Here is a 15,373-nt window from a genome sequence, read left to right on the forward strand (position 1 = left end):
ACTATTTTCATTTAACATTCCAACCTGCTGGCTTTAAAAAAACACTTAAAAAATAAAGGAAACTGTAGTCTGTTTTTGCAGATCAAGCAAAGAAAAAAAATATGGAATAACAAATTGTAAGGAAAATATTATGGAATCGCCATGTACTTTGCAGTTTTAAAACAAACATTTGCATCAGATAAAATCCTGAAAAATTATGTCATCATCACCAAACATCCTTTTAATTGATGGAATAAGAAAAGTGTACAAAATCTCAATATAAAGTTGTTATTATATGTTTATGGAAGATTTAATGACTGTCACCTTCGCCGTACCTTTACCTGACATGCAACAATCTCCCTTCCCTGAAGAAGGATTCAAAACTCATTGTGAATATCTCACACCCTATTAGATGATTATTTCTGTTTTTTAAGGCATATTGCTTTAAGTTTTCTAACTTGACGCTTTGATATCTTCCTTGGTCTACCAGTACGATTCCCTTTAACAACCTTCCTGTTTGATTTGTACTAACGAAAACCATCATTAACACCCAAACAGAAAAAAACAAGATTACAGTGGGCTAAAGAAAAGCAATCATGGACTGTGGAGGAAAGTTATATTCAGTGATGAATTAGGAATCTGCATTGGGCAGGGTGATGATGCTGGAGCTTTTTTTTGGTGTCATTCCAATGAAATGTATGAAGACGACTGTCTGAAGAAAACATGCACATTTCCACAATCATTGATGATATGGGGTTGCATGTCAGGTAAAGGTACGGGGGACATGACAGTCAATAAATCTTCAATAAATGCACAAGTTTATATTAAGGTTTTGGACACTTTTCTTATTCCATCAATTGAAAGGATGTTCGGTGATGATGACATAATTTTCCAGGATGTAATCTGATGCAGATGTTTGTTTTAGAACTGCAAAGTACATGGTGATTCCATAATATTTTCCTCAAAATTTAGTGATTTCATCTTTTTTTTCCTTGCTTGATCTGCAAAAACAGTTGCAACTGACTACAGTTTTCTTTCTTTTTTTTTTTAAACTATTTCTTAAAGCCAGAAGATTGTAATGTTAAATGAAATAGTTTTGAGGCATGTCTGTGATTATTTTTTTTGTACACAATTAAACAATTGAATGAACATTTTTCAAGAGTGGTAATTCCATACTTTTTGCCTGGGGTTGTATATTCAATGTGCAAAGAAGAAGCAACACATTGTTGCGATCACATCTAATAGTATTCATCTGGGGATATTGAATTAATAAAAGATATAACTTAACCATTCAAGAAATACATGGCCATTTAACTGCATTTCAAACACAGATATTCACATATTTTAATCCAATATATTTCTTGTTACAAATGTTTAAAAACATTAAATCATTAAAAAAAGAACAAAGATAATATGAAACTTAAAGTGTTTCAAGATACATCTCTATAATTACACAAACCCTATAACATAATATAAAGTGAAAGTTAGTCATCTAATAGGGTGTGAGATATTCACAATGAGTTTTGAATCCTTCTTCAGGGAAGGGAGGTTGTTCCTACAGCATATATAAAGAGTGGTCTTATTTCTTTGGATAAAGTGGAGAGGTATTAGAACACCTGTCAGTTTTTATTGCTGTCTGTGACTGCATTGGGAAGATTCACCCTCTCTATTTGTCCTGTTTACCACTATCGTCGAAAGTGAAAATAAAAGAAATTCCCAAATTTTCAGTTAACACCAGAACACTAATAGAGGGGAAGTCTTCAAATAGGGACACTAGATCTGGTGACCTGGGTGACATCCTAGGATTCCCTCACTTTGGAAGGATTTCCTCTCATTTCCTGTTTTAGGACAGGAAGTGAACGGAAATCTTTCCTACGTGACACAGATGGCAAAAAAAATGTAACAGGGTTACTCTACTTATGCCGTGTACACACGATCGGTTCGTCTGATGAAAACAGTCTGATGGACCGTTTTCATCAGACGACCCGATCGTGTGTGGGTCCCATCAGTTTTTTTCCCATCGGTGAAAAAACTTAGAACCTGTTTTAAAATTATCTGATGGTTAAAAAACCGATAGAAAAAAACGATCGTCTGTGGGGAAATCCATCGGTTAAAAATCAACGCATGCTCAGAATTAAGTCGACGCATGCTCAGAAGCATTGAACTTCATTTTTCTCAGCACATCGTTGTGTTTTACGTCACCGCGTTCTGACACAATCTTTTTTTTTAACTGATGGTGTGTAGGCAAGACTGATGAAAGTCAGCTTCATCGGATATCTGATGAAAAAAATCCATCAGACTGTTTTCATCGGATGAACCGATCGTGTGTACAGGGCATTACTCTACCAAAATGTAAAAATAAACTATTGCCTTTACTTACACTTTAATGTGTGCAAGATTAAAACAGAAAAAGAGTTGGGACTTTAAATATAGCACATGGCTGCAAAAAGTAAAATGATTGGTGTGTATTATTTATTATTTCATATATATATATATGGTAATACCATAACATGGTAATATACGTTTATAACACTTAATTAATTCATATATGTACACATGTTACATCATAACATAATAAAGTTGTAATTCACAGTGTTGATTTGTAACATACAAAACTTGTTGCTCCATATGAGCATATTACAGTAAAAAAAAATACATGATTACAAAAAGTTCATGTAGATGGTCTTGAAATAAAAGCACATGATTATAGCAATACTGCATCTAAAAAGCTCAATGCATTTTGTGGATTCCCTCCACTTCCTCAGTAGCAGATGTGAGGTAAGTATAAATCAACTGTGAGTTTGAAATGTGGCACTGGGAGCTGAAGGTTCTTTGGGGGCCTCTGTTCTGGGAGCTGTGATAGTATGGCCCACGACACAAGGTGAAAAAACACCAAGAAACAAACATCCCTGGGAATATAGGGCCAGATTCACATACAAATACGTTACGATGCAGCGGCGTAACGTATCCCATTTACGTTACACCGCCGCAAGTTTACAGCGTAAGTGCCTGATTCACAAAGCACTTACCTGTAAACTTGCGGCGGCGTAGCGTAAATCCGCTCGGCACAAGCCCGCCTAATTCAAATGGGGCGGGCACCATTTAAATTTGGCGCGTTCCCACGCTGAACGTACTGCGCATGCTCCGTCCGTAAAATTACCCTACGTGCATTGCTCTAAATGACGTTGCAAGGACGTCATTGGTTTCGACGTTAACGTAAATGGCATCCAGCGACATTCACGGACGACTTACGCAAACGACGTGAAATTTAAAATTTCGACGCGGGAACGACGGCCATACTTAACATTGGCTAGGCCACCTAGAGGGCACCCTTAGTTTTACGCCGCGTATCTCTACGGAAACAACGTAAATTTAGAGCGACGGGCAAAGTGGACGTTCGTGAATCGGCGAAACTAGTCATTTGCATATTCTACACCGACCGCAATGGAATCGCCACCTAGCGGCCGGCCTAGAATTGCAGCCTAAGATCCGACGGTGTAAGTCAATTACACCTGTCGGATCTTAGGGCTATCTATGCGTAACTGATTCTATGAATCAGGCGCATAGATACGACAATCGTATCTCAGAGATACGATGGCATATCAGGAGATACGCCGTCGTATCTCTTTTGTGAATCTGGCCCTTAGTCCCCAATTAGTAAACAGTGGTGATGCAGTAAACATCTCCAGGAAGCATCTTGTAATCCTAAATGCAAAAGCCATGATCCAAAGTAGTGCACAGTATCCCAAGGAAACAGAGCCAATGTGTGTAAGGTTCACGGTCCACATGCGTATGGTTATATATACCAAGGAGGCAATATCTAATCACAAAGATTCTTTGCTGCCAGATGGTTGGGGAGTAGCAGATGCAAACATAGCAATCAGTGCATAACTGTACATCTTAATCATTCATGTACAGAGCAATGGGAAATGAGAAAAAGAGAAAAAATGGGCATGGTCTCAATATTGATGAACTTGAAACATACTATTAATATACATGTGTGACCAGTTCTCTTGGTTCTAAACATCCATACACCAGGTATCAGCTGTGAGAGAGTAGAACTGTATACACTGAGAAAGATGATACTATCAGTATATGTAAGCACAAGGATGTATCCATTTAGATTCCCATTGTGTTAAATGCTGCTCAAGCTCCATTCTTGATAACCTTGCAAATAGTGTCTACATTACCCAAAATAGTATTCACAGCCACATATAAATATATGACTATTCCTCTTTGTTCTAAACATCCATACACCAGGTATCCACTGTAGTAGAGGTGATATAGACTCACCGGACACTCTATTAGGTACACCTTGCTAGTACCGGGTTGGACCCCCTTTTTCCTTCAGAACTGCCTTAATTCTTTTTGGACCATTCTCTGTAAACCCTAGAGATGGTTGTGCGTGAAAATCCCAGTAGATAAGCAGTTTTTGAAATACTCAGACCAGCCCGTCTGGCACCAACAACAATGGCACATTCCAAGTCATTTAAATCCCCTTTCCTCCCCATTCTGATGCTCAGTTTGAACTTCAGCAAGTCATCTTCACCATGCCTAAATGCATTGAGTTGCTGCCATGTGATTGGCTGATTAGCAATTTGTGTTACTGAGCAATTGAACAGGTGTGCCTAATAAAGTGATCGGTGAGTGTATATATGCTTAGAAAGGCAACACCATCCATACATAAGACACAGGGGTAGATCCACAAAGAAATTACGCCGGCGTATCTATTGATACGCCGGCGTAATTTCAAAATTCCCGCGTCGTATATTTGTTTTGAATCCTCAAAACAAGATACGACGGCATCTCGGCTAGATCAGACAGGCGTAAGTCTTCGTACGCCGTCTGATTTAAGATGCAATTTTTCGGCGGCCGCTAGGTGGCGTTCCCATCGTAATCCGCGTTGAGTATGCAAATGAGCTATTTACAGCAATCCACGAACGTACGTCGGCCCGACGCTTTTTTTTCCGTCGTTTGCGTTCGGCTTTTTCCGGCGTATAGTTAAAGCTGCTATACTGAGGCGTACTCAATGTTAAGTATGGCCGTCCTTCTCGCGTACAATTTTGAATTTTTTACGTTGTTTGCGTAAGTCGTTTGCGAATAGGAATTTGCGTAGAATGACATCACCGTCATAAGCATTGGCGGGTTCCGGTTTAATTTCGAGCATGCGCACTGGGATACCCCCAGGGACGGCGCATGCGCAGTTCCAAAAAAACGTTGTTTACGTCGGGTCACGACGTATTAACATAAAACACGCCCCCATTCGATCCATTTGAATTCCGCACCCTTACGCCACGAGAGATACACTACGCCGCCGTAACTTACGGCGCAAATTCGTTGAGGATTCAAACCAAAGCAAAGTAAGTTACAGCGGCGTAGCGTATCTTACATACGCTGCGCCCGGCGCAGATGTATGTGGATCTGCCCCCAAGTGTGTATCCATTTAGATTTCCATTGTTTTATATCCTGCCTGAGCTCCATAAGAGATGACCTTGTACATAGTGCCATGTGCATTAGGACATTTAGCTCAGTCATGTCAGGGCTCTAGTCCTGCGGGAACGCGTGGGAACGGAGTTCCTGCACTTTTTTCACAGCAGGAACGCAGTTCCCTTTGCAGAACTAGAGCAGCCTAGAGCAGCCGAGCTGCCCGAGCCAATCCTTCACTAAACAGCGATGCCCAGCTTGAGTCACTGTCAGGGGCAGGCGAACCTTAGTAATCCTTTATGTTACTGGCCGCTTCCTGTATATGGATTCATCGGATAGTGTGCGGGTATTCCGTCACTTCCTCGATGCCGCAATGTCTCCTGGGAGCTTTTGTCATTGTTCCCAGGAGACATTCCGGAGGTCTGCCGCGAGTTATCGCGGGATTTAGAAAGAACTTGCTTAAAAAAACATGCGGTTTAGTAATTATGCATATGAGCGTATCATTTTTTTTTTTTTTGGTGGGGGAGTGGATCTTGGGTGGGAGTTCCCACACTTTTTTGCCCATGACTTGACCCCTGAGTCATGTCATTTCTCAAGTTTATGAAGCCATTCAGCACAGTACACTTGTAGGAAGGGGCTTCTTTCTGGCAGGATCATATAAGTATTTTGGGTGGATCTTAGCAAAAGGAGATGAGGGAGAGAGAAGGATGGGCACCCTTGCTACCGGGAACATCAAGGTTACCACTATTTATTGAAATAGAACTGCTGATTGATGGATTACTGCAGAGATGTAATTCATTGGCCTTTTAAAGGAGATTGCTGCAATAAAATTGAGTTTGACCAAGCCTGTGGCTGTTTCTTGTGTCTGAAGTGGAACCTTAGTAATCTGGTTGTTGTGGAGCGAGGAAGCACACTTTTAAGCTATTTCATCTCATCTCATCAGTGCATATCATGAAATACCCACATGGTAAAGACAGATATCAGTGTACCCAACTGTTTGCAAACCTTGTCAGGCTAGAAAATGGTGGAGGATGGGGGAATTGAAAGCCTGTCCTGGATCGACATGAAGACATTGTGCCTGGCTCAAAAAGTGTCCCTGGCCAGAGAGGCGTGATTGAAGAGGGAGACTAGGAGTATGGTGAGTGTGTGTATAGGGTGCAACATGTCTTAGGCACACCATAAATGCTGTTTTACTGGAGAAGAAAAGTGCTTAGAGAGCTGTGGACTATGTGCAGCCTGGCGTTAGACCTTAATCTGTCCTGTATTAGGTAGCAAGATGGGGTACGTGTGGGTTACTCAGTTACGGTCTTAGGACCTGCCTATACACTAGTCAGTCCTGGCATTTGAAAGATGTTTGGCATAGATCAGGACTGTTTTAGTGTTCACCTGTTCATAGCTTAAAGTGGTGCTTCACTTCTTGTCTGTCTCCTCCCACATTTGGCACTTTTTTTGGGGGGGGGGGATACCTGGTTTTGACAGGTACCAGCTCCCACTTTGGCCCCCCCTCCTTCCCTCGCAGCTGACCCATTCACAAAGGGAACATAATTAACCTCTTCCTCGTCCCCTAGTGTTAACCCCTTACATGCCAGTGGCATTTTTACAGTAATCAATGCATTTTTATAGCACTGACCCAATGGTCCCAAAAATGTGTCAAAAGTGTCTGAAGTGTCCGCCATAAGGTCGCAGTACCAATAAAAATCACTGATCGCCGCCATTACTAGTAAGAAAATATACATATTAATAAAAATGCCATAAAACTATCCCCTATTTTGTAGTTGCTATAATTTTTGCGCAAACCAATCAATAAACGCAATTTTTTTTAATGAAAAATATGTAGAAGAATACGTATCGGCCTAAACTGAGGAATTTTGATTTTTTTTATAGATTTTTGGGGGATATTTATTAAAGCAAAAAGTAAAAAAAAAAATTTTTTCAAAATTGTCGCTCTATTTTTGTTTTTAAGCGCAAAAAATAAAAAACGTAGAGGTGATTAAATACCACCAAAAGAAAGATCTATTTGTAGGAAAAAGAGGACGCCAATTTTGTTTGGAAGCCACATCGCACGACCGCGCAATTGTCAGTTAAAGCGACGCAGTGCCGAATCGCAAAAAGTGGCCCAGTCATTGACCAACAAAATGGTCCGGGGCTAAAGTGGTTAAAAGTTTTAGGTCATTTGTGATAATAAACAGTAAAGTTTCAACATTTCAATTATGGAAAATTGGGGAAAGAAACTGCGCTAAGGATGTGAAAAACTCCCAAAAATACATGAATAAACAATAAGCTGCAAAACCTGCTGAATAACAAAACAGTGAACAAATGTGGAAAAATAAATAGGTTGTGCTAACTGTATAATGGTAGCACAAGAAGTGCATAAACCTAAAATGACAAATGATGAATGTAAATAAATAAATAAACCATTATTCATTTATTCACATTCATCATTTGTCATTTTGGGTTTATGCACTTCTTGTGCTACCGTTATACAGTTAGCGCAACCTATTTATTTTTTCAACATTTCATACCCTTTATGTAGATGTCAGGACTAAACTAATCAATGTGGGGCTAAAAAAAGTTATTGATCCTTTAGGTCAGACATTGATAACAGTCATGTAACAGTCACAGCAGGGGAGTTTTGCCTGATCTCTATAGCTTTTTAATCTAAAACTTGTGCAGATCATAACAGATAAACATCAGGTAGGTCAAAATATTTAAGTGGGTGTAGCACCAGCAGAATACAGCACATGTAGTGATTCTGTGTGTTTCAGGTGTAATGCTTGCTGCATCTTTAGTGCTCTCTCATTAAAAAGCATATTATATAGAGTTTAATGGTACAATGGTACACGTGAAATGCATGTAAATGGTTGACGTGAAATGCATATAAAGCACACCAAAAATATGAACTGGCCCTGATTTACACCATAAGAAAATTAAGATCAGAGATGTAAATTCCACCATGCAGCCGCAATACTCTTCAACAACATATACTGCAACACTCTCTTAAGTTGTCTTATATAGTATTTGTATGCTCTGACTATGTATGTTTTGTGTGCTGCATATGCTGCATATGCTGTAACTGTGTACTGTGTACTTTGTATGTCTCTTCTCTGTGCTCTGTACATATTTTTTATGTATGTCCAGGGCAGACATCAGAAGTTTTTGGGCCTTTTACACAGATTTAGGCCTGGGCCCCCCAAGCCTGACCACCAACATTCCCCAGGGCTTGCCCATGGGCCATCCTACCTAATCTGCACACCAGCCACCTCACCTGTATGCACTCAGCCTCCCCCCTCAATCCTGTATATATGTCAGCCCCCTCACACACCTGTATATATGTCAGTGCCCCCCCCCCACACACACACACACACATCTGTATATATGTCAGTATGAGTGTATGCTTGGACACTGTATATGTATGCATGTCTGCCCTGACACTGTGTATGTACAGTATGTGTGTACGCCTGGACACTGTATATGTATGCATGTCTGCCCTGACACTGTGTATATACAGTATGTGTGTATGCCTGGACACTGTATATGCATGCATGTCTACCCTGACACTGTGTACGTACAGTATGTGTGTATGCCTGGACACTGTATATGTATGCATGTCTGCCCTGACACTGTGTATGTACAGTATGTGTGTATGCCTGGACACTGTATATGTATGCATGTCTGCCCTGACACTGTGTATGTACAGTATGTGTGTATGCCTGGACACTGTATGTGTATGCATGTCTGCCCTGACACTGTATTGTACCATATGTGTGTATGCCTGGACACTGTATATGTATGCATGTCTGCCCTGACACTGTGTATGTACAGTATGAGTGTATGCCTGGACACTGTATATGTATGCATGTCTGCCCTGACACTGTGTATGTACAGTATGAGTGTATGTTTGGACACTGTATATGTATGCATATCTGCTCTCACACTGTGTAGTGTGGATGCAGAGACACTGTGTTTGTGTCTTCCCTGACATTGTGTATGTAAGTGTGGATGCCTAGAGACTGTATATGTGTGTGTTTGCCCTGGCACTGTGTATGTTTGTACCTGCCCTGACACTATGTATGTATGTGTCTGCCTTGGCACTGTGTAAGTGTGGATTCCTGGACCCTGTACATGTGTGTGTTTCTGCCCTGGCATTGTATTTGAGTGTTTTTGTGTTTGCCGTGATATTGTGTGTGACTACCCTGACATTTGGGGATTGATTTACTAAAAGCAAATACACTTTTCAGTTGCACTCGCCAAGAGCAGTTGCTCCACAGCTTAGTAAATAAGCAGAAGCTCTGCTGACTTCTATCATCCAATCATGTGCAAGCAAAAATGCATTTTTTTTCCCTTGCATGTGATTGGGTACTCAAGCTTTACCTCATTTACTAAGTTCTGGAGCAACTGCACATGCAGAGCACAACTGCCCTATGCAAAGTGCACAGTCTATTTGCTTTTGGTAAATGAACCCCAAAGTGTGTTTGTGTATGCCCTGACACTGTGCATATAGGGTAGATAGATTGCTGCTTTATTAAGCCTATTGTGGTTTTAAATAATATAGTTAGTATAATATAACATGGTAAATAGTAAACAATTTGGTTCTTTTGTGTCATGATGTGCCATCATTCACATTTTCCCATAGGGAATGTATTGTCTCTAGTATGGACACAAGGTATACTACCTGTTTGTTCTTGCATTATGTCATTGGCTCCAGCAGAGACATTCCTGCGCAGGACTCCTTTGCATGTGACCTCCTCACTTTGCTGTATCTCACACGTGATTCCGGGTCTCATCTCTCTCTCCTTTGCATTAACTGTCCTGTGTCCTGTTAGGCTCAATTCTCCTCGCAGCTCTTTGTTTTCTTTCTCTAGCTTGCTGATCTCCGAATGCATTTCTCTGATCACATGCAATAGTTGCGTGTCTCCCTCCATAAAGGAATTCCTCCACTTTCTTCTTTTCTCCCCTGTTTGGTGATCCCTCAGGAAGGTGTACTGACCCAGTGGATACGGCAAGAGTCACCAAATCAACTGCTTGTGGCATTATTTACTAATGATCATTAGAACAATAACAGGCGGCCCTACGCTCAGCTCTAGGTCATCTTTCAGCAGGATGTGAGCTTGGATTAAGCGTTTAGACAAGAGGCCTTTAATTATTTAAACCTGCATGGTTTTTGCTTTCCGTGAAACTTTACTATGTCTATAACTGACATAGGAGCTCCTTTTAATGCCTCCATGACTGATTAATCCTTAAATAGCTATACGGCTTTATAAACTTACCACCTTTACAATAAAAAAAGCAGTCAGCAGAGGCTTGCAGGCTTTGTATTTAAAGATTGGGTTACAATGGAACTAACTCGGCATACAGAACACTGGCATGTTGTGATTCATGGTATGATTTATGTATAGTCTATACTGCAAACTGAATGCTTATGTTAAAGGACACATTTCTCAAAATAATATATAAAATATATTACTCCTACTAACACTAATAGCTGTATCATAACCATCTGGTCATTATTTCATATCAATTTTGCTTGCAATCATTCAAGTTATTTGAAGTTTCAAATCAGCCAGTGCCAAATCCTAATTTTGCTCTTAGGTTTACTTTCTTGCAATTGGAATTGCAGATTATTTAGAACCTACCAATTCAATATTTATAGCTGGCTATACAGCTCACGATCTGCTATGGATCTCCTATACATTTACCAACAACTGTTCACGACTGGATATGTAACCTGGACTGTAGCTGATAATTGCTATGGAATGTTTACCTTTGTTGCTGCTGTATTATCCTTCTGCAGTGTGGACAGGGTTACACATATTCATTACATACATCATAACACATTTTCTTATAGTCAGCCCTGTGACAGTGTTTACCACTTTATTAGCCGGTTTAATTACCAAAGAGGCTAGTAAGAGCTGTTCGCTGTATGGCAAAGACAATCTGTGCTATCCCCTTAAAAACAAAGTGCTAGTGAAAATATTTGAAAAAAATATATATTGAACCAATTAAAGTGACGGTGCTGGACCTAGTTACAAAAAAGCCTAATATTGGACTTTGTGCATATATGAAACCAGCATCAGCATAGGCCGATCAGCTGGGGGCGTGGTGACGTCAGCGATACTCGCTCCACCCGACGCTGTGTTTCTTCCGAATGGGCATCAACAGGGAAAGGAGGCGTAAGATCGGACGTCACACACCACACTCTTATATATACACAAAGCGGAGAGTGACACCGGAAACGCCATGATAGAGCACCCGAATATGTACCCAGTACGGCCAGCTCCTTTACTTCCACTAAGACACGCGTTCGCTGATCCTGGGACAAGTTAGATCCAAGATCCCTATTAGATGGTAGACCTTCTATGGCTTTAGAGACACATTTCAGAAATGCCGCTACATTAGTATTTGATGATACTGCAGGCAATTTTGAGATTTACGACTGTGTTTGATAGAAATATCGTCCTGATCAGGACTGAGAGACGATTCCAGTAGTTCATCTAAGTCAATTTGATCAACAAGATCCAACGTGTTGTCTTCATATAGTAGAGCTAGATCTCTCAAAGCCCTACACTCCTGTAGAGTCAATTTGTTAGAGATGGTCTCCTCACACAACTTTACATGTTATAATTTAAGTAAAATCTTTCATGCAAATATTTGTTGGTCTTTGATAATGATTTATCTAAATTTGCCATAGGACAAAAGCCCAGACCTAAAGACAATACTTCTGTTTCAGATGCCATTAAGACATGAGATAACTTAAAAGAGAAATATCTTAACAATTTTTTTTTTAATCATACTTACCTAGGTAGATGGTAGACCCATCCTCCGCTGGCTCTATAACTGAGAACTGAGCGATCAAACATTGCTGATCGCTCGATACTCAGAGCTCCACAAGCAGACAGCTCTGTCTGCTCAACCCCCCAATGCCCAGTGGAGCACTGAGCTGTGGAGGGGGCGAGAGCAGCTGGCTTATGCTCTCAGCAGCTCGCTGAGAGGCTGAGCCAGGTGCTGGTCCAAGGTTGTGGACAGATCCCAGCCATATTGTCACAATCTTTCCACAAGCTGGACCAGCTCTCTGACATCAGCTGACAGTGGGCTTCACCAAAGAAACCAAATTGTGTACTGGATCATGTTCAAGTGTCCTTCTTTTCAATTCATTTTTAGAAGAATGTCCTGACGTCCGATGATGCCTTTTCCAAAAAATGTTGTTGTTATTCTTAGTGCTGCATGAAGAGGTTTGTGAAGAGAGTACGGCATCTGAAATGGAGTGCTACATAGAATTATTTAATGAGTGAACAGTTTGTGCCTGTGTGCGAAAATACCTTTGGGAGGGTGCCTTCCATCTACATGCTGATTATATTTAGCTTTTTTTGGATAATATTGTTTGTTATTGGTACTCACATGTATTTACATTGTAGAATGTACTGTTTTCCTCCTGATGAAGACTCTTTGCCAGTTGTAACATGTTGAGGTTTTTGAGCCACCATTTGAAAGACATCTGGATGGATGTAATACTGTATACTTGTGATACAGAAAAAGCAATACTGCATTTTTAATTATACTTATTCCTAAATATGGAAGGTTGTGTGGTCAAAACCAGAATTAATCAGTTTAGTGTGTATGGCACCAACATCCCTTCTATGTTACTTATTCTTAGTGTATGGTAATGTTTTAAATGTTGTTAATAAAGTCTACAATTTTTTTGAATTTTCATTGTTTTCTGTAAAAGTCCCACCCCGTTCCCTTCTTTCAGCATGCTAGGTTCCTGTACTACTTTGGTGTGATTCCAGTGTGATTTTGGCCCCACAGAATGCAAACCACAACCAAGCTGCATCTAAGTTGCATCCAAGTTGCACATAAAAATTTCACTGAAAATAAAATTGAATCACAGCAGCTGAGTTTCTACTTACCTGTTACACTGTTTCTTTGTCCGTATTTATCGGCGTATAACACGCACTTTTTTCCCTTTAAAATCAGGGGAAAATCGGATACACAGAAAGAAGATCTCGGCTCCTATGTAATTTAGCGGCGCGCTCGCTCCTCTTCCCTCAGATGTAATTTAGCGGCGATCTCGCTCACCCTCTACCCTCGGTGACAGACGGAGCGCCGGATACACAAGAAGAAGATGTCGGCTCCTATGTAATTTAGCGGCGCTCGCTCCTCTTCCTTCAGATGTAATTTAGCGGCGATCTCGCTCACCCTCTACCCTCGGTGACAGACGAAGCGCCGGATACACAGGAAGAAGATCTCGGCTCCTATGTAATTTAGCGGCGCACTCGCTCCTCTTCCCTCAGATGTAAATTAGCGGCGATCTCGCTCACCCTCTACCCTCGGTGACAGACGGAGCACCGGATACACAGGAAGAAGATCTCAGCTCCTATGTAATTTAGCGGCCCTCGCGCCTCTTCCCTCAGATGTAATTTAGTGGCGATCTCGCTCCCCCTCTTCCCTCGGTGACAACAGAGATGATCTGATGCTGAAAGGTAAAAACTGCAGATTGGCACTAAACAGGGCATTTTGGGCACTAATCAAACGGCATTGAAGATCAATGCTGCAGATGAGCACAGATCTGGCTGCATTGATGCTCAGATAGCTCAGATACCATTATTTTGCTTCTAAGTGGTTCATTTAAAAAAAAAAAAAATCCTAAAACTTTCCTCTTAAATTGGGGTGCGTGTTATACACCGGAGCGTGTTATACGCCGATAAATATGGTACATGTCGTTTATTGCTTCTCTAAATCATTAAACAATTGTTATGATTACTTTATGCATTTCCAGTCCAATGCATATATGTTTAATTGTGTTACTATTATCTCGGATGTGTTTAAAGCCTGATGAAGGGCTGATGTAACCCCGACTGGATGCCATTTGATACACACGATTGCCTTTTTACTAAATAAATAGAGTGGCACAACCTTGAACTGCTTTCTTATAATATTGAGATTGTCGGGTCAATCCTAGTTGCGTGCACCACTTGGAACAATATAGATGTTCTGCAAAACATATTTATGTACATATATATATTTTGTGTGCATATAATATATATATATATATATATATATATATATATATATATATATATATATATATATATATATATATACAGATCTACAGTATCTCACAAAAGTGAGTACATCCCTCACATTTTTGTAAATATTTTATTATATCTTTTTATGTGACAACACTGAAAAAATTACACTTTGCTATAATGTAAAGTAGTGAGTGTACAGCTTGTATAACAGTGTAAATCTGCTGTCCCCTCAAAATAACTCAACACACAGCCATTAATGTCTAAACCGCTGGCAACAAAAGTGAGTACACCCCTAAGTGAAAATGTCCAAATTGGGCCCAAAATGTCAATATTTAGTATGGCCACCATTATTTTCCAGCACTGCCTTAAACCTTTTGGGCATGGAGTTCACCAGAGATTCCCATGTTGCCACTGGAGTCCTCTTTCACACTTCAATGACGACATCATGGAGCTGGTGGATGTTAGAGACCTTGCGCTCCTCCACCTTCTGTTTGAGGATGCCCCACAGATGCTCAATAGGATTTAGGTCTGAAGACATGCTTGGCCAGTCCATCACCTTTACCCTCAGCTTCTTAAGCAAGGCAGTGGTCGTCTTGAAGTTGTGTTTGGGGTCATTATCATGTTGGAATATTGCCCTGCGGCCTAGTCTCTGAAAGGAGTGGATCATGCTGTGCTTGAGTATGTCACAGTACATGTTGGCATTCATGGTTCCCTCAATGAACTGTAGCTCCCCAGTGCTGGCAGCACTTATGCATCCCCAGACCATGACACTCCCACCACTATGCTTGACTGTAGGCAAAACAAACTTGTCTTTGTACTCCTCACCTGGTTGTCGCCACACACATTAAGTAATACATCATTTGTGAGTAACAATAAGAAGTTGTTACGGATGTACAAATGAATGCCAGAGATATTTCTGAGACCTAGGGCACTAGGCATACATG

General features: G+C 40.6%; 1 protein-coding gene across 1 annotated transcript in view; it reads right to left on the bottom strand.

Moving 5' to 3' along the window:
- The window catches only part of LOC120936635 (putative coiled-coil domain-containing protein 195), a 52,535-nt gene extending 42,071 nt beyond the window's left edge, over positions 1-10,464 (bottom strand). The window contains exon 1 of the mRNA XM_040349123.1: positions 10,076-10,464. Within this exon, the coding sequence (XP_040205057.1) occupies positions 10,076-10,325 (250 nt within the window). The 5' untranslated portion in view covers positions 10,326-10,464. The remainder of the gene's footprint in view (positions 1-10,075) is intronic.
- Between the last annotated feature and the right edge of the window lie 4,909 nt (positions 10,465-15,373).

This window comes from Rana temporaria, chromosome 4 (genome assembly GCF_905171775.1).
Source record: "Rana temporaria chromosome 4, aRanTem1.1, whole genome shotgun sequence".
In the NCBI taxonomy this organism is placed as follows: Eukaryota; Metazoa; Chordata; class Amphibia; order Anura; family Ranidae; genus Rana; species Rana temporaria.